The following is a 26,404-nucleotide window of genomic DNA, read 5'->3' as shown; positions in this document are numbered from 1 at the left end:
ATTGATAACCTGTTAAAATGTACTTGGTTATTCTAGGGACGGATTCTTATATATGACCCCCTCCAAAATTATTGCTTACAATCAACAGATTGATAAATAGAGACTGTCTGGCGTGGTTGTGTGCAGCATTAAAATGTAAGAAGATTTGTATCACAGAAAAAAAAACTAAGAATATGATAAATTTTGACACCCTGATCACCTCTGGAAATTATTCTCTAGCAATACCCAAAGCCAGCTGTTTTCAAAACAAGACATGTTAAATACTGCATAAGAACAACACATTAATTTTTTTCTTTTGAGGAGGTCATTCTGTACTTTTCCCATGTCACTTGCTCATGCCTCTAACTAATAAAGATGTAATATCCTGATAACAGCACATTTACAGGACATGTTGACTTTTAGGTTTCATTTAATTTGACAACATGCATCATAGTTATAGTTTTTTTCTTTTTTGTTTTTGACTATCTTGCTAGGCTCCTGCTCTCTTATTTTGAAATCCAGTCGCAGACTTAGGACGCGTTGATCAGTTTTTACTGAAGACTTTGCTCCGCCCCTTTGCAAAGTCTGTAACTTTTTTATCAATGATTCACTGCATCGGACTCAACCTGCTGACCTTCCCTTATGTTTTGAAAAATACACGCTCAGATGAGCCTTACTGTGCTGTGGCCCTGACAGTCTCCCCAGAGTCCTGAGCTGAGCTGCAGAGGGCCACCACACTGATCTGCTTCTGCTCTTCTGCAAAACAGGTAGGAAAAATAAACGTTATAATTTCTAATGGATGGAATCTCTGCTATTTCTGTAATACTAACATGAACTGTTTTATGTTTCGGGGACTACAAGATAAACTTTCTTTTTCCTCATATTATTTCTCTTAGATTATGGTTTTTAATGGTCTGTGCTTTTGTTTTATTCGTTTTTTGATAAGATATCTTACTTTATTTGTGCTTATATTTCACAAGCCTCTCTAGCATTTATGCTGCTATACATATTGCACTTTATTCCCCTGAGAAATGCTCCATCACACCTTTAATTATATATTACTACAGATCTGATTAGTGTTGATTTTGAAGATGCTGGTGCAACACAACCGTAAGTTTATGTTTTAGGTACATATTTTACAACATTATAATTCTATTATATTTCTTTTTTCAATCAGACCCTGGATTAGAGATTTTTTTGTTTGTTTTGGAGACAGATGGGTTGTTTGTCCAAGTGTAGTTTATCTGTAAAAGATTAAGAAAGTCTTATCAGAGCTATTATTACCTCAATACCCCACATACATCATTATATCATGGTGTTTGACTGTTCGTTTCACTTATGCACAATTAATATGCATTTTTAGGTCACCTGCATTAAAGAGCTATATTTTGTGCAATTTTCTTATTGAGTTTAGTGTGTTATAGTTTTTTATCCACATCCAAAATCTACAAGGTTACAAAGGTCCACATCAAAGTTAATTATTAGCTCTCAAAGAATATACTGCTCCTTAACTGGTTTATCACATCTTCAGATGAGTTCCCTATAACACATAAACAAATTCTGTTATTAACAGCAACAGCCGCATCAAGCTCGTTCTTCTTTATTTACATTATTATCAGCTGGCAAGAACAACATGTACAGTGTTTCCATGTAGCTGGAGGTATTTGCTCCAGCTCTGTTGACGGCACTGCTGAAACAGAGCCAAATAGGTTTGACTTTGCTTCGCTCGCCTGCGCCACCTTCATTTCTTTTGCTTTTGCAGCAAGCGAAGGCATGAGAGAACAGAAATGTATAGTACTGTGGAAAAGTATTTGCCTCCTTTCAGATTTCTTTTGTTTTTGCTTTTTTGTCAGACCAAAATCTTTAAGATCATAAAACAAATTTTGATATCAGAGAAGATAGCCTGAGTAAATAGAGCAAAGCTGATTTCAACTAATAATTTCATTTATTAATGGAAAAACTATCCAAACCAACCTGGCCCTTTGAGAAAAAGTCATCGCCTCCCCTTCTTAAACTATACATTTATTGTAATTACCCATTTTATTTGGACAGCTGACTTTAGTTTTAACCATAGCCTGATTATTGCCGAATGTGTAAAATGAAGAAATCATTTTAATTGGAACCTCTTCGACTACATGAAGTTGGCTACAACTCAAAAAGCAGTACCTCCTGCCCCTAATTAAAGTAATATCAAAAGCAAAGTCATGACTGCTGCCACTCTGGAAAAGGAAAAAGATCAATTTCTGAGCGTTAGTACTCAAATATCAACAAATGGAGAAACATTGAACAGCTGGGATTCTTCACAGGAGTTGTCAGCCTCCAAGAGAGCATAGCTTGGAAGAACCGTTTTATGTTATAAAAACTATGAAATTAGAAGAATTCAGCGAAGAAGAATACGTCAAACTTTCTCTACAGAATGTTAAAGAATTACTGCCGTCTATAACAATTGATGTTCTCCTAAACTTAACGCTTGACACAACCAGTTTTTAGGCTTATGGAGGAAGTTGCTTTTTCACATAGTGCCTGGTTGGTTTGGATAGATTTTTTCCTTAATGAATAAATTCATCATTTGAAAAGTGGGTTTTATGTTTTCTCTTTGTCAGGTTTTAAAATTTCTCTGAAACATTTAAGAGTGAAAAAGAAAGCAAAAATAGAAGAAATCAGTTTTTGCTTAATTTTTCACACATTGCCATCTACTGTGTAGAATATTATGTATTTGCACACAATGGTGTACAGATTATTGCTATTTTTGTCTGCTCAGAATATCTTCTCTTAATTGAGCTCAGCCCCTAAAGGTAGCAACAAAAATAGAGCTCTGAGGAATGTAGTCTATTACTGTAGATTAGTAAAACATTATTCCTGTGGTCGGACATCGTGATACAAAATTTAGATGTGCGATTAATCTTGAAATTTTCAGCTGTCTGAAATGTCCCTTTGACTGGACAGGATCTCTTTTCATCATTTATATAAATCACTAACATGCTGTGTTTCAACTTGCCTAGAACACTTGCTTCTTTATAATACCAGCTGTGTTGCATGATCTCCCTGTGGGCTTCAGGGCCAATTGCTAACATAAACAGAGTCCTGTTTGCTGTCCTGGAGATGAAAACTGAAAGAAGAAGGCACAGACTAAAGTAGCTGACATGATCATATGCCCGAGAAATATTAGAGGCTTTTTCAGCTATTTGTTCTAGTTAGGCGTTGATATTTTTATGATGGCACAGGCTCCGCTCCGGTCATGTGGAAATGTGAAAGCAAGTCAGCTCAGGAACATGTTCCCTACACCTGAACGGACTGCAAAAAGGAATAGAAAAATCTTTTGTGGGCTTATCGCTTATTCTGTTTTAGTCAGTCAGACAATATCTACTGCTTCTTCCATAGTGGGTCCCGGCGGAGCTGGTGCCTATATCCAGCGGTCTATGGGCAGGAGGCGGGGTACACCCTACACAGGTCGCCGGTCCATCAGAGGGCAACACAGACACTCACAGGACAAACAACCATGCACGCACTCAGTCACGCCTATTGGCAAAATAGAGAAACCAATCAACCTAACAGTCATGTTTTTTTGATTGTGGGAGGAAGCCGGAGTACCCGGAGAGAACCCATGCATGCACTGGGAGCACATGTAAACCTAATGCAGAAACCCAGGGCCTTCTTGCTGCAAGGCAACAGTGCTACCAACTGTGCCACCGTGCAGCCCTCAATAGAGCTTGCCCACCTCCAATTCCCAGAGTGCCAAGCTGATGGTGGTCTTCTAAAAATTATTGACGTGCCAATCAGATGACCAGTTGGGCATGTTAAAAATATTTATTGTATGTTTTAGTTTTTAGAACAGGACTTGCTTGTAAAAGAGAGATTTTTATCTCAATGGGAATTTGGTTAAATAAAGGCTAAATAAAAAATAGAATTTACATACAATACACAAACAGAATTGTAGAATATTTTGTAACTGCCTTTAAATAAAAGAGAAAGCTAAATTATTCTTGCGTCTACTAAAATAATAGAGCATATTGGTTATTATAGCTACAGTAATGTTATCTTTAACATTTATTTGCTGCTATGTTGATTTTTAGACATAAACTTCACAAAAAATCTTAACTAATTCAGTTCAGCTCAGTTTATCCATGTATTCACAACCAGTGTTGTCAGACTCTTTACAAGACATGTATGTCCAAATCATACAAATAAATATAGAATCAACTCAAACCGATTTAGTTAAATCACATAAATGATTAATATTCAACTACGCATATTCCAGTTTGATTCTTGCTATGATAAAGACAAACTCAATTTAAAATGCCAATTGGTAAAAAGTTAGCTTTGGTTCATTCATTCATAAAGTCTATTTATGCTGCTGAGTCGCATTGAGACAAGATCTCCTTTTATCAGAAGGCCTCTTTAGGCAGTAATACAACATAAAATACTATTTGTTGCAAACAAATATCATTCAGTTATAGAAGTCAATACTTATATAAAAAGGACCCTATATTTAGTTGTAGTTTTCAAGCAAACCTCTGTATAACGCAGAAAATTATACCTTTTTGCCATTCTGCTCTTTATAGAGTAACCCAGGATACAAGCTAAGCTGATCAGGCTAGTCAGGCTGTCTGCTCAGGTAGCCAGGTGGCTGTCAGCTGCTTTACAGACATGCCCCTCCCACCTTCCCAACAGGACTGGTATGGAAATCAAATAACATCTGGAAATATTTTCCAATTAGTAAGCATTATATAATTCCTTAGAAATTTGATAAAGTATATCTTTATTATTATTAAAATATTATCTTCTATATAATTTGCTGAGAAGAGAAAGTAAATATTACAGTGTAAACACTGATGTCCCCACAACACATGCTTATCTAATGCACAGACAATGTCCCTCATTGTCTTTCTGTTGTTCCACCATGCCATTCCTTGGGAACAAGAACTTCCAGCTCATCTGGATCCTTAGGCTGTCACACAGGGGTCAGCAGCTGATCATACACACAAACACACTCAGACAACCAGGTTCTTCTAAGTTGGGGCTGAGGAAAGGACATTTATGAAAGGAGAAATTGTGGATGTCGTGTTTGATTCCTAAAATGCTGAATGAACCCCTCCTGTCATCCAACAGGTTTGATTAAACACTGATTCTCCAGGTGGATTGGGAACATATCAGCCATGGCACACTGCGATGTGAGTGTTGTTACATTACCAGTGCTCTTATTTTTATTTCAACCAGTAGGCTGTTTAAGCATGGGACATTGGATGATGTCTGCAAATTGGTGTAGACACCAGTTCACAGCTTTGCTTAACAGATGTCATGAGAACAAACTATTTTAAGGTGCCAATTTTGAAGGTCTGGAATATATTAGTTTTGAAATATTCAGTTTTATTTTATTTCCTATTGTTTAGGGAAAACAATCATAAAAGCTAATTAATGCAATGAATGAAATGTTTCTCTAATAATGGGGGTCATATGATTTGAAAGTTAATTGTATTTGTATTAATAAGCGATCTGTCTCAGATTTTTGTGCTTTTGTACTCAGACTAACTGCATTTTACCACTTATCCTCATTTGAGATCACTCTGGTGCAATTATTTTGTTTTAAAATTAACACCATAAATATATTTGTAGACCTTTAAGCTACTTTCAGTGAGATTTTGTTGTTTTGAATTAAGGAAGGTTTGTTTAGTTAATCTCTTTACAGTTGACATAATGCTGGTAGATTTGTCTGCTTTACTGAATAATAAACACCATAATGCTACGTGCTGAAAAGAGACCCATACTTTTAGTTTTTTAATGCTTTAATTTAAATATTTATTTGTGTTTGTTCTGATAATTTTAAGCAGTTTGTGTATTTTTCTCCAGCTGCGGTCAGCATCCTCGTCTTCTGATGACGACGTCTATTTGGGACCTTCAGCAAACCCACAGTCAGTAGCTCTGCTCTTGTTACACAACGTGTAACTCTATACTTTTTGGACATGCAGCTACTAACCTTTAGTAAAAAATGTATTGTCTTTGTGAAGAAGATATCATTTCATATAGATATCATATAACATCCAAAGCGAATGTCCCATTTTAGTCATATTTATATTTTTTGTGCAATTATATCAGGTTGCAACAAATTAGTCATTTATTCTGCTAAATGTATTTTAGAAATATAATGAAAATGTGTTTGTCTTGTCTGGAGAATATCAAATATTGGAAGGGGAGCAGCAACTGTCTTATCTCTTGATGCTAAACGAGAAGGGGGATTTGCCTAAGAAATCACCCTGATTTCTTAATCAGCAATGTCTCTTTTTCAGTCCATGTTCAGTTTCCATGATAAACAACTGTTGTGCTAGCCAATGGGTTGTGGTAGTCTCCAGCACTTCTATTACTGCTCTGGTTTTACCTCAGATAAGCACCACAGTTTCAGGATATAGGTCTCACAGCAGAAATATTAATTAAAATATTCCACAGCTTTTTCATCTTGACAGAAGAAAATTCCCAGCACTGGGTCTACGTGCAGCTGTGTAAAAACAAAAACCACAGCATTCTTTTTGGTGCAGGTTTACGATATGGAAATATCTCCATGTTTCACGCAGATCAGCTCAACGCCGTGCCCAGCTATCTGTTGGGCTGTCCAACCTCTCTCCAAGCACACTGCATTCTGTGCATCCTCACTCAGTCACTTGGGATGTCTCTTCAACCCCTCCTTCATAACAACCTACCTATTATCCTCTGTGCATTGTGCATTGTTTTTTTTCCTCATCTCCATTGAAAAACAACCTAAAAAACCTTTAATCACGGAGCCAAATATTGATTGAAATACTTAACTTCTGCACAACGTTTAGCAGGGTACCTCTTTGCAAAACTGATTTAACATTTATTGTGGTGGCTCTGCTGACATAACCTGCTCCCATTAGCTGTCCCCATATGTCTGTTTAATTTAAAACATGATATTGACAGGCAGATTTCTCAATATCAATTCTAATTTATTTTTAGTTCTTTCAGAGTCTTTTCTTGTTGATCTGTTGTGAGACTCATTTCATGAGTCATTTAATAGTTTTTCATCCAATAAATGCATATTTTTCTGAGGAAAATGCATTAAAACAGACCCAAATCTTGATTCCCCATATTACTATGTTTCACATGGTTCCTTATTGGAATGAATTGATTTTCTGTCATTAAAACAGTTCTGCTTCCACCTCATACGTTTTTCAGTAACCATCTGACTTCTTTATGTAATCTTTAACAGACCCTAAAGGAGAGGCAGTAGGTATTTATTTCTGAAGATTAACATTTAACAATGTGAGACTGGCCTGTAGTTGCATTCATCTAACCCTGGGCTTCTCCATGGCCTCAGGGATCTTTACTCAGCTTGCCCTTGGATTGCGTGTGTTTGCTGGCTACTCCTTACTTCAGCCAGTCTTACTGTGGAAACTCTGTAGAGAAACTGATTTGGTAACTTTTGACACCCGGCTGCAGATCAGCTCTTGCTTCTGATATTATCAGAGCTTTTTTATTATGCCATTATGTTTGGAGGAGCAATAAACATGTCATTTCAAACTCAGACCTATTGCTGTTTTTCCATGGCCTCTCTAATATGATCCTAATCTCATTCTAATAAGTAAAAAGAGTTTTTATTTTCAGATTAGCTTCCAGAGGTTCACATGCATTTGTTTCCCAGACATAGTGCATGCTGGATCCTTTTCCTTAACATATAAATGGGAGTCAAAGTTGTTTGAGGAAGTCTTTTTTTACATAAAAATGAACAAGTTTTTTACTTTTACTTGTGTGTTATCCGCTTTTGTAAATAAGAAAAATCATATTAGGAGAGGAGCCTCAGAGTCTATTGTGTAATCTGTTGTGCAAAGCAACACAGATCTTTTAATAGTTGACCTTTCTGCTGTTTTAGTGCCAGACCGACTGACTTCGACTTCCTGGCCATCATCGGTAAAGGAACCTTTGGAAAGGTAGCACTAAAACAGTGACTTATTTATTTCTTTATTGTTAAACACATCTACAGTTTTTGTCTTTTTGTTCACCTACATGAACCTCGAGGTACGTTTTCTAGGTCAAATACAATAACAAGTCATGCTGCAGGCATTATTGATTGTTCTGATATATTAATAGGGTTTACACTTATATGATCTGTTGGGCAGCACAGATTGTACCATGACCTTGTGAGATAGAAGAAAGAGAGTCAGAATGAGTGTTTGGGCCTTTTACTTTACTTAAAAGTACATCTTGCCTAATGAATTGTTAACTGTACTGTTAGCTGTTGCTAAAATCCAGAGATTCTTACTGAAATTTATCAACATGTTTAAATTCTTGGACATTTAAGTGTTCTTATTTTCTGTCTTATCAATCATTTTGTCAAATGCTGCATAAATATTAACATCCTTTGTCCTGTTCTATCACACAAAACTCTCACTCATAAATATGGCTTTGCACTGGATTTAATTCTTATGTTTTGCACATCTTTCTGTGCTTTTTTTTTTGCTGTTAATTTGTGAAATATTTACCATATTGCCAAAACCTGTTTCATCTTCATACACTTCCTGAGCAGTTACATCAGCTACTAATGGAAAGTTTCCTACAGCTGGTAAAAACCATGATCATTTCCTTTCTGGTTCATGGTATTTGTCTCATCTATTATTTTACTCTCTTTGTTTGACCAAAGCCCTCAGCAGTGTTAAAATGAAGTTAATTTCACAAACTTTCCTCCAATCACTGATTTACTTCAGTAAAATTGCCAATCTCCTTTGGGTCTTTTTCTCTTTGGCTAAAGTGGTGAGCCACTTTAAAAGCTCACAAAATCCCAACTGGCCTTTATTCTCAGTTGTTTCTATCAGCAACACCTGTCTTCTGACTGGACCTGTTTGAGATAATATCTAAATCTGTCCTTCAAACTCCTCTGGTAAGCTCGGCTTTTCATCCTTTATCAGCAACGCTCACATGTGGGGTTCCCCACAGCTCCTTTCTCACACCACAGTTTTTTTGTCTTAATAATTCGGTTTAACCTCTATTTGTCAGTAAGCGAAAGATTTCCAATTTTATCTTCCTCTTCAAAACAAAAGCTCTGACCATTTTAAATCATAAGTTTGGATATATATATATATATATATATATATTTGGATTTGTTTTGTAAATTAACATAAAACAAAAGTGTTACTTTTTGTAACACTTACTATAAAGCTTTCTTGACCTACTGGACTTTTTAAAACCCCTTGTACTAAATCTCCTGTTGTCAAACAGGTTTTCCAACCATTATCGACCCTTGCATAGTTTCAAGTAAACGTCATAAATGAGTCCGGCTTTTTTATCACTCAGATCTTTTAACTTTGCATGCTTTGTGTTCAGTGAGGTCAAGTAGGTATTTTTTGTGTCAATCCTCCATACGTTTCTCAGAGATCTTTTGTCTGTGTTGTGTGCACCTATTTGATGAAATGTCCTGACAGCAGTGTGTTGAGATGCTGGTGGAGAATATTTACTAAACAAGCCACTAATGAGCCAACCATCATGCAGGTCCTGCTTGCGAAACTGAAAGCCGACAACAAGTTCTATGCAGTCAAAGTGCTGCAGAAGAAGATCATTCTGAAGAAAAAAGAGGTAATTGTGTCATTATTACCTGTTTTTTGTGTATGTTTAGCTGATAAAATGCAAAATTTTGCATCTTTTTATGAATTAAACATCAAGCAAACATACAGTTTGCAAATAAACATAATCCAGAATAAAGCCTAAACTGTTATTAAATATGATATATTTCTTTTATTCTAGATGCACTATATTAAATGTCATAAAAGCAAATAAAGCTGAGCAAACAAAGATGGAAATCTGTCTGTGGGTGAGTTAGTATCTGTAAGAGTTATTAGTAAACAGTGTTCTGACCCAGCAAGACCTGATCTTTATCTTATCTAATCTGTAGCCTGTTCTGTACAAAGGACACATTCTAGAGCCCACAGAAAATAAACTAGGACACTTCTGTGTTTGTCGAACAACACGATGACAATATCCATTGAGAAAGGACCAAATCCTTCTCTCACCTGGAGTGCTCTGTTTTGTTCAAGTTAAATTGTATTTATCCTTTTCTCAAGGCTTAACCTAATTCTCAGAGAACTACGTTTATCTTCGAAAGGCCACACATCGTCTGTTTTCTTTACAAGACTTTTCATCTTTTTATTGCCTGTATTCGCATACAATAACTTTAGTCAAATCCAAAAATAAAATAAATATAAAACTCCAGTGGCTTGTCAAAAATGTTAGGCCAGTTGTGTTAAACCATGAGATAGATGAAACAAGCTTTCCTTTTAAAAACATGCATTGTAGAAACACAAATACTCTGCAAAACTTAATATCAGTATTAGTAACTGGTAGAGTTCATGTCAACAAAATACAAATTTATTGTTTCTATATTTCTCAATTATAATACTGACAAAAAACGTACTATTCTGGAAATTCTAATTTGTTATGGAAATCAAATTACATTACTAATAGTAATTGAAATATCCGATTAGTTGTCGCAAAATAAACAAATAGGTTCATTTGCATTCTTTTTCTTATCCAGAAGATTGCGTTTTCATTAACAAATCAACTTGAAATAACCATTTTTAACAGTTTATTTATATGGCCCCAATTCAGAAAAAATGTCATCTCAAGACAAAAACATTTACTTTATATCAAATTCTATAGAAATATCAGATCAAGTTTATTCAGATGCTCCTAAAACATTCATTTAGTCAGATTCAGTTTATTTTAGTAGTTTAGTTTCATTTAATGCCCAAAGTCATCCTTGTACGTACGACCAACCGATTGCGTTTCTCCTGAGCAAGCATGTGGCAACAGTGGAAAGGAAATACTTCCTTTTAACAGGTAGAAACCTCCAGAAGAATCCATAGTACACAGAGTAAAGGCAGTTAATAGTATATGGGTTGATGACTAATCTGTCCAGAAAGGAGACGCAGCTAAACATGGTTTAGTTTCTGTTTGCTGTGTTCTCAGAACATGTTAGTTACAGTATAAAGCACAGTAAGAGAAACAGGAGACAGATGACATTGCATTTCATTTACACAGTAAGACCGAGTCATGAACCATGTCATAAGTACAGAACATGGAGTGTCAAGAGCTTTATGAGATGCAGGTGGTGTTTGGAAACATCCGCATTGTCATCCAGGGAAAACCAGCCTCATACACCATCTAACGTTTCCTCTCTTTATCCTACTGTACTGTATTTTGTGAAAATGGAATGCAACTTTTATGAATACTGAAGTTATTTTACTGTGATAGCAGATGTTATTCATTCAGTTATCCTCTTTTAGCAAAAGAACATCATGGCAGAGAGAAATGTGCTGCTGAAGAGCCTGAAACACCCATTTCTGGTCCGGCTCCACTACTCCTTTCAGACCTCAGAGAAACTCTACTTTGTTCTTGACTATGTAAACGGAGGAGAGGTACATGTTAAACAATTACATATAAAAAATAACAGAAATTCATTTCTTTTCACTCTGAATTTAGTTGTTTCAGACATGTCCGAAACATAAATCTGTAATTTTGGAATGATAATTGTATCTGTATGTAAGAAACTTTCAGTACTCAGCTTTTGTTAATTAATCTTCTGTGGATTATGGATTCTCATTAAGTAAAATTTTTTCTTTTTCCTTTGTATTTAAATAGTCTTTTAACAAGATACTTATGTTTAAAATGTTACCCTCATATCAGCTGTTTTAAATCCATCAACCATCTTCACTCTTTCTCCCTTTGCTCATCACATCTGTAGTCCTGCACCACTCAGCACTCAATGTGCAGCTTTTTTATGAGGTAATCCTGATTGAATATTTGACTGCTTCTGCAGCTCTTCTTCCACCTCCAGAGGGAGAGGTGTTTCTCGGAGCCCAGGGCAAGGTTCTATGCTGCTGAAGTCGCGAGCGCTGTTGGTTACCTTCACTCTCTTAACATTGTCTACAGGTCAGACATGTTAAAACATGTTAGCTTAGTCAGCTAAACATGTAAACAGTTGATAACCATGCCTTTTGTTCTTGTATCTGACAGAGATTTAAAACCAGAGAATATTCTATTAGACTCTCAGGTAAGCCACTGAAAAATCCTTACTCATTTCATTCGAACTCTACATTTGCTGCATTTAGGATTGCACTGTCTTTTGTCTGCAGGGTCATGTGGTGCTGACAGATTTTGGCTTGTGCAAAGAGGGCGTAGAGCCAGAGGGAACCACCTCGACTTTCTGTGGCACCCCAGAAGTGAGTGACGTTGGAGGACTAATGTAGCAAAGCTGGCAAGATCCTCCTTATTAAAACATGGCCATATTATACTGAAAATTGTGCAATGGTGGTAGAGGTGATATTTCTTTCTTTCCTTCCTTTTATATTTATCTTTATTTGCTCATGGATTTCTTTGCTTTTTCTCCAGTACTTGGCACCGGAAATTCTGCGTAAGGAAGCATACGACAGGACAGTGGACTGGTGGTGTCTGGGAGCAGTTCTTTATGAGATGATCTATAGTCTGGTATGTATGTTTGTGTGTGACTGATCTTTTCAGCACATTTGTTTGATTTTAGCACCAAACTCTTGTTTTCTGAGTCATATATTTAAATTTTCAACAATCTCCCCATTGTTTCTTCTTTTTTCAGCTTTTTTCACTTACAGCATCCAAACTGTTAATTATTAACACAAGAAAATAGTTCTTACTTACCTATCATTTTAGCATCTGTATCATGTGTAATAAAGCTTCACTCAAAAGTACCAAAAGTTTCCAAAAATGAGCCCAACTACCTAAAAGCATAAAAAAAACATCCAACTTATGCACAACAACGTGTTACTGGATCACAGCAGAGCAAACTGCCAAAAAAATCATCTGTCATCTGTTTTCTAAACTTTTCTGAATGCCCATCCAACCTGGCAATGAAAAGCTAAAATGTTTGTGATTTGAATGATTCAAACACACTCAGCGTCCACTTTATTAGGCACACCTGTTCAACTGCTGGCTAACACAAATATCAAGTATAGATTCAGCCAACCACGAGGCAGCAACTAAATGCATTTAAGCATCTAGATGTAGTAAAGACAACTTGGTGAAATTCAAACCAAGCATTAGAATGGAGAAGAACGGGGATATGAAGGACTTTGAACATGGCATGGTTATTGGTGCCAGATTCTGGTCTGAGTATTACAGAAACTACTGATCTGCTGGAATTTTCACACATGATCATCTCACAGATTTATAGAGTTGTTCAAAAAAGAGGAAATATCCAATTGTGTGAATAAACATGACTTATTGATGTCAGAGGAAAATGGGCAGAATGATTTCAGATGATTAATGGCAATACCAGCAAAAATAATACTTGGTAATAATAATAATAATAATACTTACAGCCAGGGTATACAGAATATTATCTCTGGATCCACAAAATATCAAAACCTTTAAGCAGATGTGCTACAGCAGCAGAAGACCACACCATGTGCCACTGCTGTCAGCTAAGAACATGAAACTGAGGCTACGATTCACAGCGGTTAACCAAAATTTGACAAAACAGGTTGAAAAACATTGCCTGGTCTTTGTTTCAGCTGCAGGATTCTGATGGTGGGGTCAGAATTTGGTGCAAATAACATAAAAGAATCAATCCTTGCTTGTATTAAAGTTTCAGGCTGCTGTTGGGGGTGTAATGGTGTGTGGGGTATTTTCCCAAACTAAGCATCATTTAAACACCAGATCCTAACATTTATGACCACATGGTACCCATCTTCTAATGGCTACTTCCTGGAGGGTGCACCAGGTCACAAAGCTCAAACCATGTTAAATTGGCTTCTTGAACGTGACAGCCACTTTCCTGTACTCTGATTGGCTCCCGTCGGATCAGAATCCAACAGAGCTTGTTTGGGATGTGGAGGAACGGGTGATTTGCATCAAGGACACCCAGTCGACAAATCTGCAACAACTCTCTGCAAAGTCTCAAAGGAATGTTTATGACACCTCTTAAAATCTATGCCACGAAGAATTAAGGCAGTTCTGAAGGCAAAAAAGAGTCCAGTCAGGTACTAGTAAGGTGTACCTAATAGAGTGGCCAGTGAATGTAGAGTCATGAAAAAAACAATGAGATCAACAGGTAAAATCCACACAAAAAATCAAAAAGTAAAACTATCTTACTGAAACCTGCTGATAACTGTATTAGCAGCGTTGTTGTGACAAAAAGGCTTTTTATTTGTGAAAAAGCTCCCAAGAATCCAGTTCACTCAAAGCTTTTTGCTTCAAGAATGTAATTTTTAAAATCGGTTTTTATTTTTCTCTGATTTTTGTTGCAGCAAACATCTATTGTTTTAAAAGTCTGTTCATCTTCATGTAACCATGCTTGATAGGGAGAGTTAAATAAAAATTTAGCAGCTTCCACCTCAGATCAACTTAGCCTAAACAGACAATAAATGGTTTATTACATTAAATATTAGATTTATGAACCTTTTTTAAATAAAATCAGGAAACTACTTCAGAAATAAGCCTGTGTTCTGATTGCATTTTTCACAGTATAGGTCCCAAATAGATTCATCTACAAACATCTGCTTACCAAAAAAAATCAAGACATTGTTAGGGTGCTTTAATCATTTTGAAGGTGGCGTACAGAAAATTTGATTTTTATCCTTTAAAGGAAATGTTCACTTTTGATTTATTCATAGCAGTAATTGAATTAGAATTTATCTTACTGGGAACATGTATATCTACTTTATTATCTCAGATAATTGAGATTATTTCTGAATCTGCACTCTGATCAACCCAGAAGAAAAGGTTTCTGTCATTGTGGCTCATGTGTGTCTCAACTGCTATTTCCTCAATATATTTATCATATTAACCAAACCTCTCTCTTCGCTTTAGCCTCCTTTCTACAGCCGGGACGTCGGTGAAATGTATGATGGGATCCTTCACAAGCCCCTGCCACTCCTTCCAGGGAAGTCTGAGGTTGTCTGCTCTCTGCTGATTGGTCTTCTACAGAAAGACCCACACAGACGTCTCGGAGCCATCGCTGACTTTGTGAGTGTGTTTGCTTCTCATAAAAATCTACAGACAACAAACAACTCTTCCACTGACTTTGTTTTATTTTTCAGTTAGAAATAAAGAATCATCCCTTTTTTGCTCCAATCAACTGGGACGACCTTTATCACAAGAGGATCACTCCTCCCTACAACCCAAATGTGGTAAGTTATGTTCAGCTGCATCTCTGAAAACTGCTTAATGCTTCAAAAATTTATTTTTCAACTTTGACAGATTAGGTTTGTTTCCTCAGTGCTTCTTCTATCAGACAACCAGATCCAATTCAAAAACACTGATATCCCTTAAATTTTAAAGACCCAGCTTTCGCCACAGTTGTTGGTAGCCATGGTAGAAACACTTTAAAAGCCTTAAATAAAATGGTTGTTGTATAGCCTGTTGACCTCAAGATGGCACTCTTTGCTGCATTTGTCTAACAGAGCTTTTTTTTTTTTTTACTTGACCATACTCCTTACCAAGCAAGACAAATACAGGGGTTGGAAAATGAAACTGAAACACCTGGTTTTAGACCACAATAATTTATTAGTATGGTGTAGGGCCTCCATTTGCGGCCAATACAGCGACAATTCGTCTTGGGAATGACATACAAGTCCTGCACAGTGGTCAGAGGGATTTTAAGCCATTCTTCTTGCAGGATAGTGGCCAGGTCACTACGTGATACTGGTGGAGGAAAACGTTTCCTGACTCGCTCCTCCAAAACACCCCAAAGTGGCTCAATAATATTTAGATCTGGTGACTGTGCAGGCCATGGGAGATGTTCAACTTCACTTTCATGTTCATCAAACCAATCTTTCACCAGTCTTGCTGTGTGTATTGGTGCATTGTCCTCCTGATACACGGTACCGCCTTCAGGATGCAATGTTTGAACCATTGGATGCACATGGTCCTCAAGAATGGTTCGGTAGTCCTTGGCGGTGACGCGCCCATCTAGCACAAGTATTGGGCCAAGGGAATGCCATGATATGGCAGCCCAAACCATTACTGATCCACCCCCATGCTTCACTCTGGGCATGCAACAGTCTGGGTGGTACGCTTCTTTGGGGCTTCTCCACACCGTAACTCTCCTGGATGTGGGGAAAACAGTAAAGGTGGACTCATCAGAGAACAATACATGTTTCACATTGTCCACAGCCCAAGATTTGCGCTCCTTGCACCATTGAAACCGACGTTTGGCATTGGCACGAGTGACCAAAGGTTTGGCTATAGCAGCCTGGCTGTGTATATTGACCCTGTGGAGCTCCCGACGGACAGTTCTGGTGGAAACAGGAGAGTTGAGGTGCACATTTAATTCTGCCGTGATTTGGGCAGCCGTGGTTTTATGTCTTTTGGATACAATCTGGGTTAGCACCCGAACATCCCTTTCAGACAGCTTCCTCTTGCATCCACAGTTAATCCTGTTGGATGTGGTTCGTCCTTCTTGGTGGTATGCTGACATTACCCTGGATACCGTGGCTCTTGATACATCACAAAACTTGCTGTCTTGGTCACAGATGCGCCAGCAAGACGTGCACCAACAATTTGTCCTCTTTTGAACTCTGGTATGTCACCCATAATGTTGTGTGCATTTCAATATTTTGAGCAAAACTGTGCTCTTACCCTGCTAATTGAACCTTCACACTCTGCTCGTACTGGTGCAATGTGCAATCAATGAAGACTGGCTACCAGGCTGGTCCAATTTAGCCATGAAACCTCCCACACTAAAATGACAGGTGTTTCAGTTTCATTGTCCAACCCCTGTATGTCCATATTTTAGCTTTATTTCACTGATATGTTCTCTTGTCTTGCCTGTTTTGAAGAGTGGCTAAACATTTTTTACCTCTGTATGACATCAACTACAGACAATAAAGTACACATTAAAAAGTTTTATTTATTTCATAAATATGAATAATTGTACTCAAACTAAACTAAAAAAATTATTTTTTTTCTAAATTTCTCACTGTGATTGCAATAAAATAAATTCATTTTAAGGCTTTTTATACATCTTTACCAGAGGTGACAATGACTGGGGATGGCGCTCTATTTTCTTCTGTGGTCATCCAGTAAAGGTCTAAATTCATTTTCACAAAACATATTTTCATAAATCCTCATTTTCTCACTCTTCAAGTTTCAAATTGGAACCCTATCACATTGGTGAATAAGTATTTACCCTCTAACAGATTTCTGCTTTTGTTTTACTGTTTTGTTTAAGATACGCTGAGTAAATATGAAAAGCTGTTTTCAAATGATGATTTAATATACTACGGGAAAAAAGCTATCCAAGGTTTCACACAGGACCAGGTTGGTTTAGTTTCCAAACAACCAAGTCCTGTGTGAAATGTTTCCCACCCACCTAACAGCTCGCTCTGCCATCCTTGGTGGCAGAAACTACCATTAAGGATTTTTGATAACTGCAAAAGAATCTTTTACATTCCTTATTTGCAGAATTGTTTTAATTCTTTAGAATTTGAGAGTTTTTAAGCATAAAAAAACTGCTTCATGTCATGACATCTCAATTGATTTGAAACATTGACCAGACCAGTCTTTATTTTGAGCATTCAGATGGGACTTTCTGGTGTGCTTTGGATCACTAACGTGAAATTAAGGTCATGAACTGATAGCCAGACTTTTTCTTGAGGGATTTTCTGCTAGAGAGCAGAACTCATAGTTCCATGAATTATGGCAAGTTATCTAAGTCTTGAAACTGGAAAGCAGCCCCAGACCATCAAACTACCACCTCCATGTTACACTGTTAATATGATTGTTTTTAATTGCAAAAGGTTATACTTTTCTCTCATTAATCAACAGAATATTTTACCAAAATTCTTGGGGGTCATCTTGATGTTTTAAGTCAAATGTCAGAGGAAGCTTTGTGCTCTTTTTTAGTCAGAGGTGGAACCCTCCCATGAATGTTATTGTTGCCCAGTCTCTCTCTTATTGTGACATCATGAAAAATGACTTTAACTGAGGAAAATGAGACCTGTAGTGCTTTAAATGGTGTCCCAGGTTGTTTTTGGTACTTGGGGTAATTTTGGTAGGCTGGCTACTCCTAGGAATGTTGACCACTACTCTGTGTTTTATCTATTTGTGGGTAATGACTCTGGTTCACCAGTCCTAAAGCCTTAAAATGGCTTTGAACCCTTTCCAGACTGATAGATTTGACTGATCTTATGCTTTTTGAGATGTTTCAGACAATTTCCTTTTGTCAGACAGATACTAATTAAGTGATTTCCTAACATTTTACTTGATTTGACTATTCTCTGCAAAGGGCCTGGTTAGTTTGGATGTTTTTGTTTTCTTAAACCAAAAACTGGCTTCATTTTTAATCAAGTAAAACATGTAAATGTTACAAAAATGACAAAATCTCTCAGAGGGCACATACTTTTTATAACAACTTAGAAATTTTATTTTTTGATTGTTATTACTCACAAATGCTACGTAAATATACAATTAAACTGTGTTTCAGAGAGGCCCAGCTGACACTCAACACATTGATCCGGAGTTCACCAGGGAAATGGTTCCCAGCTCAGTGAGTCGGACCCCAGAGTTTAATGCCAGCACCAGCTCCAACAACGCTTTTAATGGGTTCTCCTTCGTCGGCACAGAGGACAGTTTCCTTTGAGACTTAATGATAAGCTGTGTAAATACAAAAAGCAGTCAGAAATAACAGTGAAAATGGTTCTATCAAAAGGGTGACCATGGCTCTTCTGTGTTTTTATCTCCCAAATGTAACAGAATCCCTGCTGGCATATAGCTCAGAGAGGAAGAATCCTCCAAATGGAGATGTTCAACATGTCTGGATAGCAAACGATCTCTTATTCATTTCATTTGAAGAAGCTTATGGAAAACCTGAGGCTGGATTTAGACCAATAATTTTTTATTTACTTTTTATGTTTTTCTAAATTATATGACTTTTTATGGCTAAATGGGTTAATTGCACAGTGGAACAAAGGTAAAAATAATGCACAGCACCAGTCCTCTCAAGTTGCTACGTTTGGCTCTAGTTACTTCATTAAACAAAGATGTCAATGAATTTCAGGGAACATTATTCAGTTTGGAAATGTATATGAAGCAACTGTAAACCTGCTTGTTTTCTATAATAACCAGAAACACATTTATGAACAAACATTAAAGGTTTCCATATTCTTAATGATGAAACACAGAGGGTAACAGTCATGACAGCAATGACCTTGAATGTTCAGGGGTTTGAATGTCTCCATTAATTTGAGAACGAGGTACTGATGTGAAAACTCTATGTAGCAGGCATCTATAGTATTAACATTAAGGTTGGTTATTATGCGGATGATATTTATAAACTGTAACTCCTTGGAAATCTCTGTACACATACGGGTACATCCCAAAAAATGTGAATATTGTGTAAAAGTGTTGTGTGCAATATTTTTTGCTCGTCATTTCAGAAAGTGAAATGATTATTTTATAAACATTCATTCCATAGAGTAAAATATTTCAAGCTATTAATCCTTGTAATTTTGATGATCATGGCTTACAGGTAAAGAAACCCCAAAATTCAATGTCTCAGAAAATTTAAATATCACATTAGACTAATAAAAAAAGAATGTTTTAAGCACAAATGTCAGGCTTCTGAAGAGAATGCCCATTTCTATGCACTCAGGACTTGGTTGGACCTCCTTTTACATGAATTACTCCATTAATGTGCTGATGCATAGAGATGATCAGCCTGTGGCTCTGCATAGGTGTAATGGAATTGCTTTGATAGCTGCCTTCAGGTCATCTGACTTGTTGGGTCTTGTGTCTCTCATCTTCCTCTTGACAATTTTCCATAGATTCAGGTCAGGTCAGTTTGCTGGCCAGTCAAGAACAGGAACACCATGGTCATTGAACCAGCTTTTAGTATGTTTGGCAGTGTGGGCAGGTGCCAAGTCCTGCTGGAAAATAAAATCAGCATCTCCATACAACTTGTCAACAGAGGGAAGAATGAAGTGCTCTAGATTTTCCTGATAGATGAATGCATTGACTGTGGACTTCAGAAAACCCAGTGAATCAACACCAGCAAACAATGCACCCCAAGCCATCACTGACTGTGGAAACCTCTCACTGGAATTTAAGCAATGCGGATTCTGTGCCTCTTCACTCTTCCAGACTCTGGGACCTTGATTTCCAAATGAAATACAGAATTTACTTTCATCTGAAAAGTGAATTCTTTGGATCATTCTTTGGACCATTGAGCAACAGTCCAGTTCCTTTTCTCTTGGCCTAAGTAAAACGCTTCTGACGTTGTCTCTGGTTCAGGAGTGGCTTGACACAAGGAATGCGACATTTGTAGCTCATGTCTAATACTCATGTGTGTGTGGTGGCTTTTTATGCAACAGCTCCACCCTCAGTCCCCTCCTTGTGAATGGATTTTGTTTGACAGTCCTCTCAAGGCTGCGGTTCTCCCTGTTGCTGCTGTACCTTTTCCTACCATACTTCTTTCTTCCACTCAATTTTCTGTTAATATGCTTGGATACAGAACTCTGTGAACAACCAGCTTCTTCAGCCATGAGCTTTTGTGGCTAACCCTCCTTGTGAAGGGCGTTAATCACTGCCTTATGGACATCTGTCAAGTCTTCCCCATGACTGTGTAGCCTATGACTCAGAGTGAGAGAACATGAGGCTCAGGAAACATTTGCAGGTGTTTTGGGTCAATTTGCTGTTAACTCATTAACTCTACATGAGTTAACTTGTTAACTCATGTAGACATCATGAGTATCCAATAATGAACTTTTTCGCACTGTTAAAATTTTCTGAGACACTGAATTATAGGTTTTCTTTACCTGTAAGCTGTAAGTTCATCAGTATTACAAGAAACAAAGGCTTGGAATATACCACTCTGTGTAATGATTCTATAATAAAGATGATTGGGAAAAAATATTGCACTTTTGCAATCTTCTCATTTTTTGCAATGTACTTGTAGCATGTTAACATGACATAACTGTATCCAGCTTCTGTACATTCAGTACCTGCCTTGCAAACGATTATGTTATATGATGTATGAATGTAAACTGTGAGGTCCTTCTGCCATAACTATCTTAGTGTATTATTCCTAGTCTAATAAAAAGTCTTGTTTGTACATCTAATAAAAAACGATGTATTTAAATTCACATTTGTCAGATTTTTTTCTGTGAAACCATATGCTCTCACAATGAAGTAACCACTCATCACTATAATTACTTCCTTGAAATGGTTAAATAACCAGAAGGCACGACTGTTGCAATGACCTTTAAATCTGTAACTGTGTGCCGAAGCAGTTCTTTCTCAGCTAATGTTGTAAACAGAGAAGCTGATGTTATTAACAGGTGGGTGACGCCACCAGCAGCAGGGTCGAGGTGGTGCTGATGATGACAAACTAATCAAAGAAAAACTTGTCTGACTGTGTGCAGTTAAGCCCAAAATTATTCATTACCCTAGCAGATTTAGATTAAATTTAATTTAATTCAACCAAGTGCTAAGAACAATGAGAGGCTTATCAAAAGATGATTAAAAAAATAAAAGCATGGAAAAGACGTTTATATTTATTATTACATTATAATTAAATAGTCAGTCAGTCAGTCATTTTCTACCGCTTATTCCATAGTGGGTCGCGGGGGAGCTGGTGCCTATCTCCAGCAGTCTATGGGCAAGAGTCAGGGTACACCCTGGACAAGTCGCCAGTCCATCGCAGGGCAATTAAATAATGGCATGTTAAAAGTTTCTACCCTTTTAAACAATTATCAATGAATTTTTTATTGGCATTACAGCAAACAAAGCCGTTATAATTGCTAAACAGCTTTTGGCATGTTTCCACTGGTTATTTGATGAGCTCCAAGTTTTTGACATTGTAACGCCTCCTTACCATCACCCTAATCTTTAGCTCCCTCCAAAGACTCTAGTTCCCTTGTAAAGCAGTGAAAACTTACATAGTTGTTTTTGTTGCCATTTGAATGGAAATTGCATACAAAAATAGCGCAGTGCGGCTTCTTAAGGTATATCCGCCAGCAACGTGTCAAAAAAACATGTCGACCTCTGTGGGTCAAATAGTTATTAAACGCATGAGAATATTTCCATATGTTGCTAACATTGAACTCTAGCAAAACAAGGAATAAGGACACATTAAAGATAAAAAATGTTAATTGCCTGAATTTCATTTAAAGGAATCTTTTAATTCTGCCAACATGTTTCTTCTGACTGTAAGTAATGCCAGGGTCCATACATGATAAGAATTAAATGGGAGAAAGTCTATGGACAAACTCATCTTCCTAAAGATGTTTGCAATGACTCTCCTGTGTCATTTTCTCGACCACAGCTATTGAAGGAGCTAACAGGGGCTGACGGTTATAAATAAAGGCAGGAACCAACAATTTTCTCCCACAAAGTGCCTAAAGACCCCAGACTGATGATGAGAGAAAAACGCTGGGAGCATCGTCAAAGACAGACGACGCTGATCATCGTAATGTCAGGAGACTATATCTCTCATTTTGAGTCTAAAACTGTTCCTATTTTTTTTTTTAAATACTCTTCCATGTGGAATTTTATTCCTGAAATGGCTTTTGATAAAGTAGGAAAGCTCACATTTCTTTTATAATGTGTAGCCATAAAATAAATAAAATTCCAGTTAAAACTTTTTAATTTTCCCAAATAAGCTTTTAAAACATGAATATTAGGAGTGTAATGGTAGACCTACACCAAAAACCAAGGTTTGTGTATGTCTACCATTACCCTCCTAATGAATATTTAAAACATGAATATTAGGAGGGTAATGGTAGACCTACACAAAAAACCAAGGTTTGAAACATATTTTGGTTTTGAAGTCCAGGTTCGGTGCAGTTTTGGTTTGCTTCAGTCAAGAGAAACAAATAAAAAGTGGCCACAATAGAAATGATTGGAGATTTTGTTTTATTTCTTTTATTTAATAAAGGATAAGTGGGTATAGCTTCTATATACAGTATACTGTCTGACTGACTGGATGGATGGATGGATGGATTATACAACAATAAAAAAACACTTGAAAGTGATCATAGTTTATGTTTTGAATTTTTTAAATATAACTATTCAGACATTTGAGAATAAAATAGTTTTTCATCACTTTGGAATCGTTTAGATTTTTATACAATCCACAGTACGAGATGTACTTGAATGCTACATAAAAGCACAGCTCTGTTTGCTCACAATTTTGATAACAAATTTTTAAATGCCAAGTCCTTCCATGCATTACATGTTGTAATGGGAAGACTTGATAGTTGAATTCATTTTAACTTGAAATTGTGTCTGTAGAAAAACTCAGCTTTTAAGTCAGATGCCTGCAGGACTGATCTTCTGCCCAGGGAAACTTTCATTAACCTGGGATGGTGGTGAAAAGTAAGCAACAGTAAACTATTTTCTTAACAAATAGGTGTTTAATGTAAAAGATAACCAACTGGATCTACACAGACTTATGTACTGTGCGTGGCAGAATACACGTCATTGATGCCCAATGCTTTTAGTCACTTTCTTATTGAGCCCCTTCACAGGAAGCCAACAGCTGAAGGAAAGCAGTTTGGTGCTGTACCTTGCACACTATAAAGTAAAGTGCATGTTGCTGATGCAGGACGGGGATCAGCTGCCATGTATCCACATCAGCCTTTCAAATCATGGCACATGAGAAGCTTCTTTATTTTTGGAATGTCTAGGGCTTCGACTTTGTGGATACAGCATTTTTGATTTTTAAAAAGGCTAAATAAGTCGAGCCAGCAGCAAACAGCAATCTAAACCTAGATGACAGAGATAAAATGTAAAATTTAACCCTGCCTTGGACTTGACTCACTGCTTATACTTAATTTAAAAAAGGCTTTAAAATCTGTTAAAAAAAAACTACTCCTTTCTGTATGTTTGGTCCAGTCTAAACAAGCCATCAGTTGAAAGCATTTCAAAAAGTCCTCTTCTTCTGATTTTATAAATGCCAACAACATTTTCTCTAGTCTGGACCTACTCAGTTTGGTAGAGAACATAGTTATTATGTCATTTTCAGAATTTCACAAAAAGTAGAATTATATAATGAAGTATAATACTGATACAGATTAAGCTAGGGTTGTGATAAGACTTTATACTTGTCTCCGGATGAAATAATTTGAAAAGAAAACAAGGTTGCAAAAACATTTTGAACCAGGAAGAAAATAAAAAAATGAAAATCTTCTAACAAAAGCCATACTACTGTATAAAAATCACTTTTGTTCCAACCTTTTATTTTCTGTTTAACTGTATTTAACTACAAGAGACAGTATTTACTGTTGGAATGTGTAGTATTTGCATGGCAATCTTATTATTACATAATGGGCTAGCAAATATACTGCACGTAATGCTTAAGGGTAAAGTGCAGGGATTACAGTCATTTGTTTGCACCAAACTTAGACACTTTGCAAATGTATCCGATATAAGCCTTGTAGTTTCATCACAGCATAAAAAACATAATACTGGGGTGGTGCGTGGTTTGGCGGTAGAGCGGATGCCCCATGTGCTTCAGCAATGGTCCTCAAAGCGGCCGCCCTTCATGGGTTCAATATCCGTCCTTGGGGCCCTTGCTGCATATCTCCTTCTCTTTCTGTCTATTTCCTGTCTGGCTTCTGTCAACGCCACCAGCGGCACAAAAGATTTTAAAGATGATTACAGCGCAAACTACAACTCGTGTAACAGCTGAACGTAGCTGGTGAAAAGAAAAGAAGCTATGAGTAAACAATTACACTTGAATGCTACATTGCCTATTTAAACTGCCAACCTGGAAAAATATATCTTATCATCAGTTCTATTTTCATCTATATTGCTGTGACCTTATGTTGTCCTGATGCGCTGTTTGACCATGTTCATACTCTTTGAGCTCATGTTACATTGTGGCATCTCTCTGAGATAATTTGGTAACTAGTGCAAAAAAAAAAAAATCTTACATTTTCCTTAAAATGTATAAGACACAAAATTCATTAAACTCTAATAAAAAAAGGGGAGCCTTATTTGTCCAATCAATCAGCAATAGTTTGTTTTCTAGGTCACGTGCTTCAAAAGCTATTGTGGAAAAAGTATCTATAATTTGCCCTAAATTTATATAAAATAGTCCAGGCCTTAAAGTCAAGTAAAAATGGGTGCTGTTTGAACCTTATGACTGTGGTTAAATTTGCTTAAAAAAATCAGCTGGCTTCCAAATTATGTAACCTAGTGACTCACAGATAATGCTATATTTGTTTACAAGGCTGGACAAAAGAGACACACTCATTTTATATGATGTTAAAGCCTCTCCTATTTTTTTCCGAAATTTTTATGACATGTTTTTGAACATTTGTATTTTTCCATAGCTTCCAAATGATCTCACCAGGTGACACCAGTGTAATGCTCCATTGTTTTACTAAATATCACACAACAGTTTTTAATTTTAATGCCTTTCCTACTTTATATTAATATTTATAAGGAAAATATAGATGTATAGCCTAAACTGGCACAGTAACAATTCAACATAGCAACATGGCAATGTGGCACAGCAAAATCAAATAATGTATATTGAAACTAGAAAACAGCACAGGTAGGCAAATTTTTAAAAACATTTGCAAACAGCAGAGGGAGACATCATCAATTAATAACGGTCAAACAACAAATCAGAATAACATATGAGGACCATGTGGTCCAACAGCACAAGGTAAAAACATCACATAACCACAAAATCAATCAACATGGAAGTATGGATTAAAAAGAATTGTCACTGTGAAAGCCGGACAATGTAGTCAAAACCAGATTTGTTACTGCAGAAGGACTGCTGTTAGTTACATAGAAACGTTAATCTGTGTTGATACTTACAGTGCATGTGTGAACATAGGCAAACGTTTGTGGTGCATTTGGAACCCCATATTCTGAAGGTCTTAGATTTACATAATTAACAGTAAGACATTTATAATTTTTCTTGATACCCTTTAGAAACTCTGGAGTCATTTGGTAAAACGAACCTTCAGAAAACCTTTCAAGTGTTCCCTGAAGGTTCTTGGTAACCTTCTAAAAATGCTCTACCTTCACTTCAGGTTTGAAAAACTGTAATCTTCAGACTGTTCCTTGTATGTTGTTGTGCGGCTAAAGGGCAATACTTTGCATGACCTTTATGGAATGATTCCTGAAGGTTGGAGTAAGGTTGATGTTTGCTGAAATGAAATCCAAATGGACATACCATGCAAATAGTCTGGACTACATTTGTACAATTACATCTTGTTTTACGTTATATACCAAATTATTATACATTGTTAAGAAATGCTAAATTAGTTAGCAACCCTATAACTAAAGCATTTTGCCTTTTTTAATGATAAAAAACGGCACTAATTAAAGTACAATTAGTTAGTAATAATAATGCATTGGATATTTTTCTGTTTCCTTTATTATGTATTTATTTTTGCACTACCGATTTTAACTAAACATGTTTACTACTAAATTCAGC

The 26,404-nt window shown here is 36.6% G+C and overlaps 1 protein-coding gene across 2 annotated transcripts; it reads left to right on the top strand.

Annotated features, from left to right (window-relative positions):
* The first annotated feature begins 613 nt into the window (after positions 1-613).
* On the top strand, positions 614-19,373 carry sgk2a (serum/glucocorticoid regulated kinase 2a). 2 transcript variants are annotated; one of them, XM_047378139.1, is made up of 14 exons: positions 614-746; positions 5,089-5,150; positions 5,827-5,888; positions 7,859-7,916; positions 9,472-9,555; positions 11,262-11,393; positions 11,795-11,907; positions 11,992-12,028; positions 12,111-12,197; positions 12,367-12,462; positions 14,818-14,973; positions 15,048-15,137; positions 18,434-18,607; positions 18,703-19,373. In XM_047378139.1, the coding sequence occupies exons 2-13, from the start codon at positions 5,136-5,138 to the stop codon at positions 18,587-18,589; spliced, it is 1,086 nt and encodes a 361-aa protein (XP_047234095.1). In that variant the 5' UTR covers positions 614-746; positions 5,089-5,135; the 3' UTR covers positions 18,590-18,607; positions 18,703-19,373. The 2 variants fall into 2 exon arrangements, with proteins under 2 accessions (XP_047234095.1, XP_047234085.1); XM_047378129.1 differs by having other exon boundaries at positions 18,434-19,373.
* The last annotated feature ends 7,031 nt before the right edge of the window (positions 19,374-26,404 follow it).

Source organism: Girardinichthys multiradiatus, chromosome 1 (genome assembly GCF_021462225.1).
Source record: "Girardinichthys multiradiatus isolate DD_20200921_A chromosome 1, DD_fGirMul_XY1, whole genome shotgun sequence".
NCBI classification, from domain to species: domain Eukaryota; kingdom Metazoa; phylum Chordata; class Actinopteri; order Cyprinodontiformes; family Goodeidae; genus Girardinichthys; species Girardinichthys multiradiatus.
This window is presented reverse-complemented; position numbering and strand designations above follow the sequence as displayed.

Excerpts from the sequence above, each read along its gene's own strand:
- sgk2a (XM_047378139.1), top strand. Across the intron at positions 12,029-12,110 it reads ATATTCTATTAGACTCTCAG|GGTCATGTGGTGCTGACAGA; the intron begins GTAAGCCACTGA and ends TTTTGTCTGCAG. Across the intron at positions 14,974-15,047 it reads TCGGAGCCATCGCTGACTTT|TTAGAAATAAAGAATCATCC; the intron begins GTGAGTGTGTTT and ends TTTATTTTTCAG.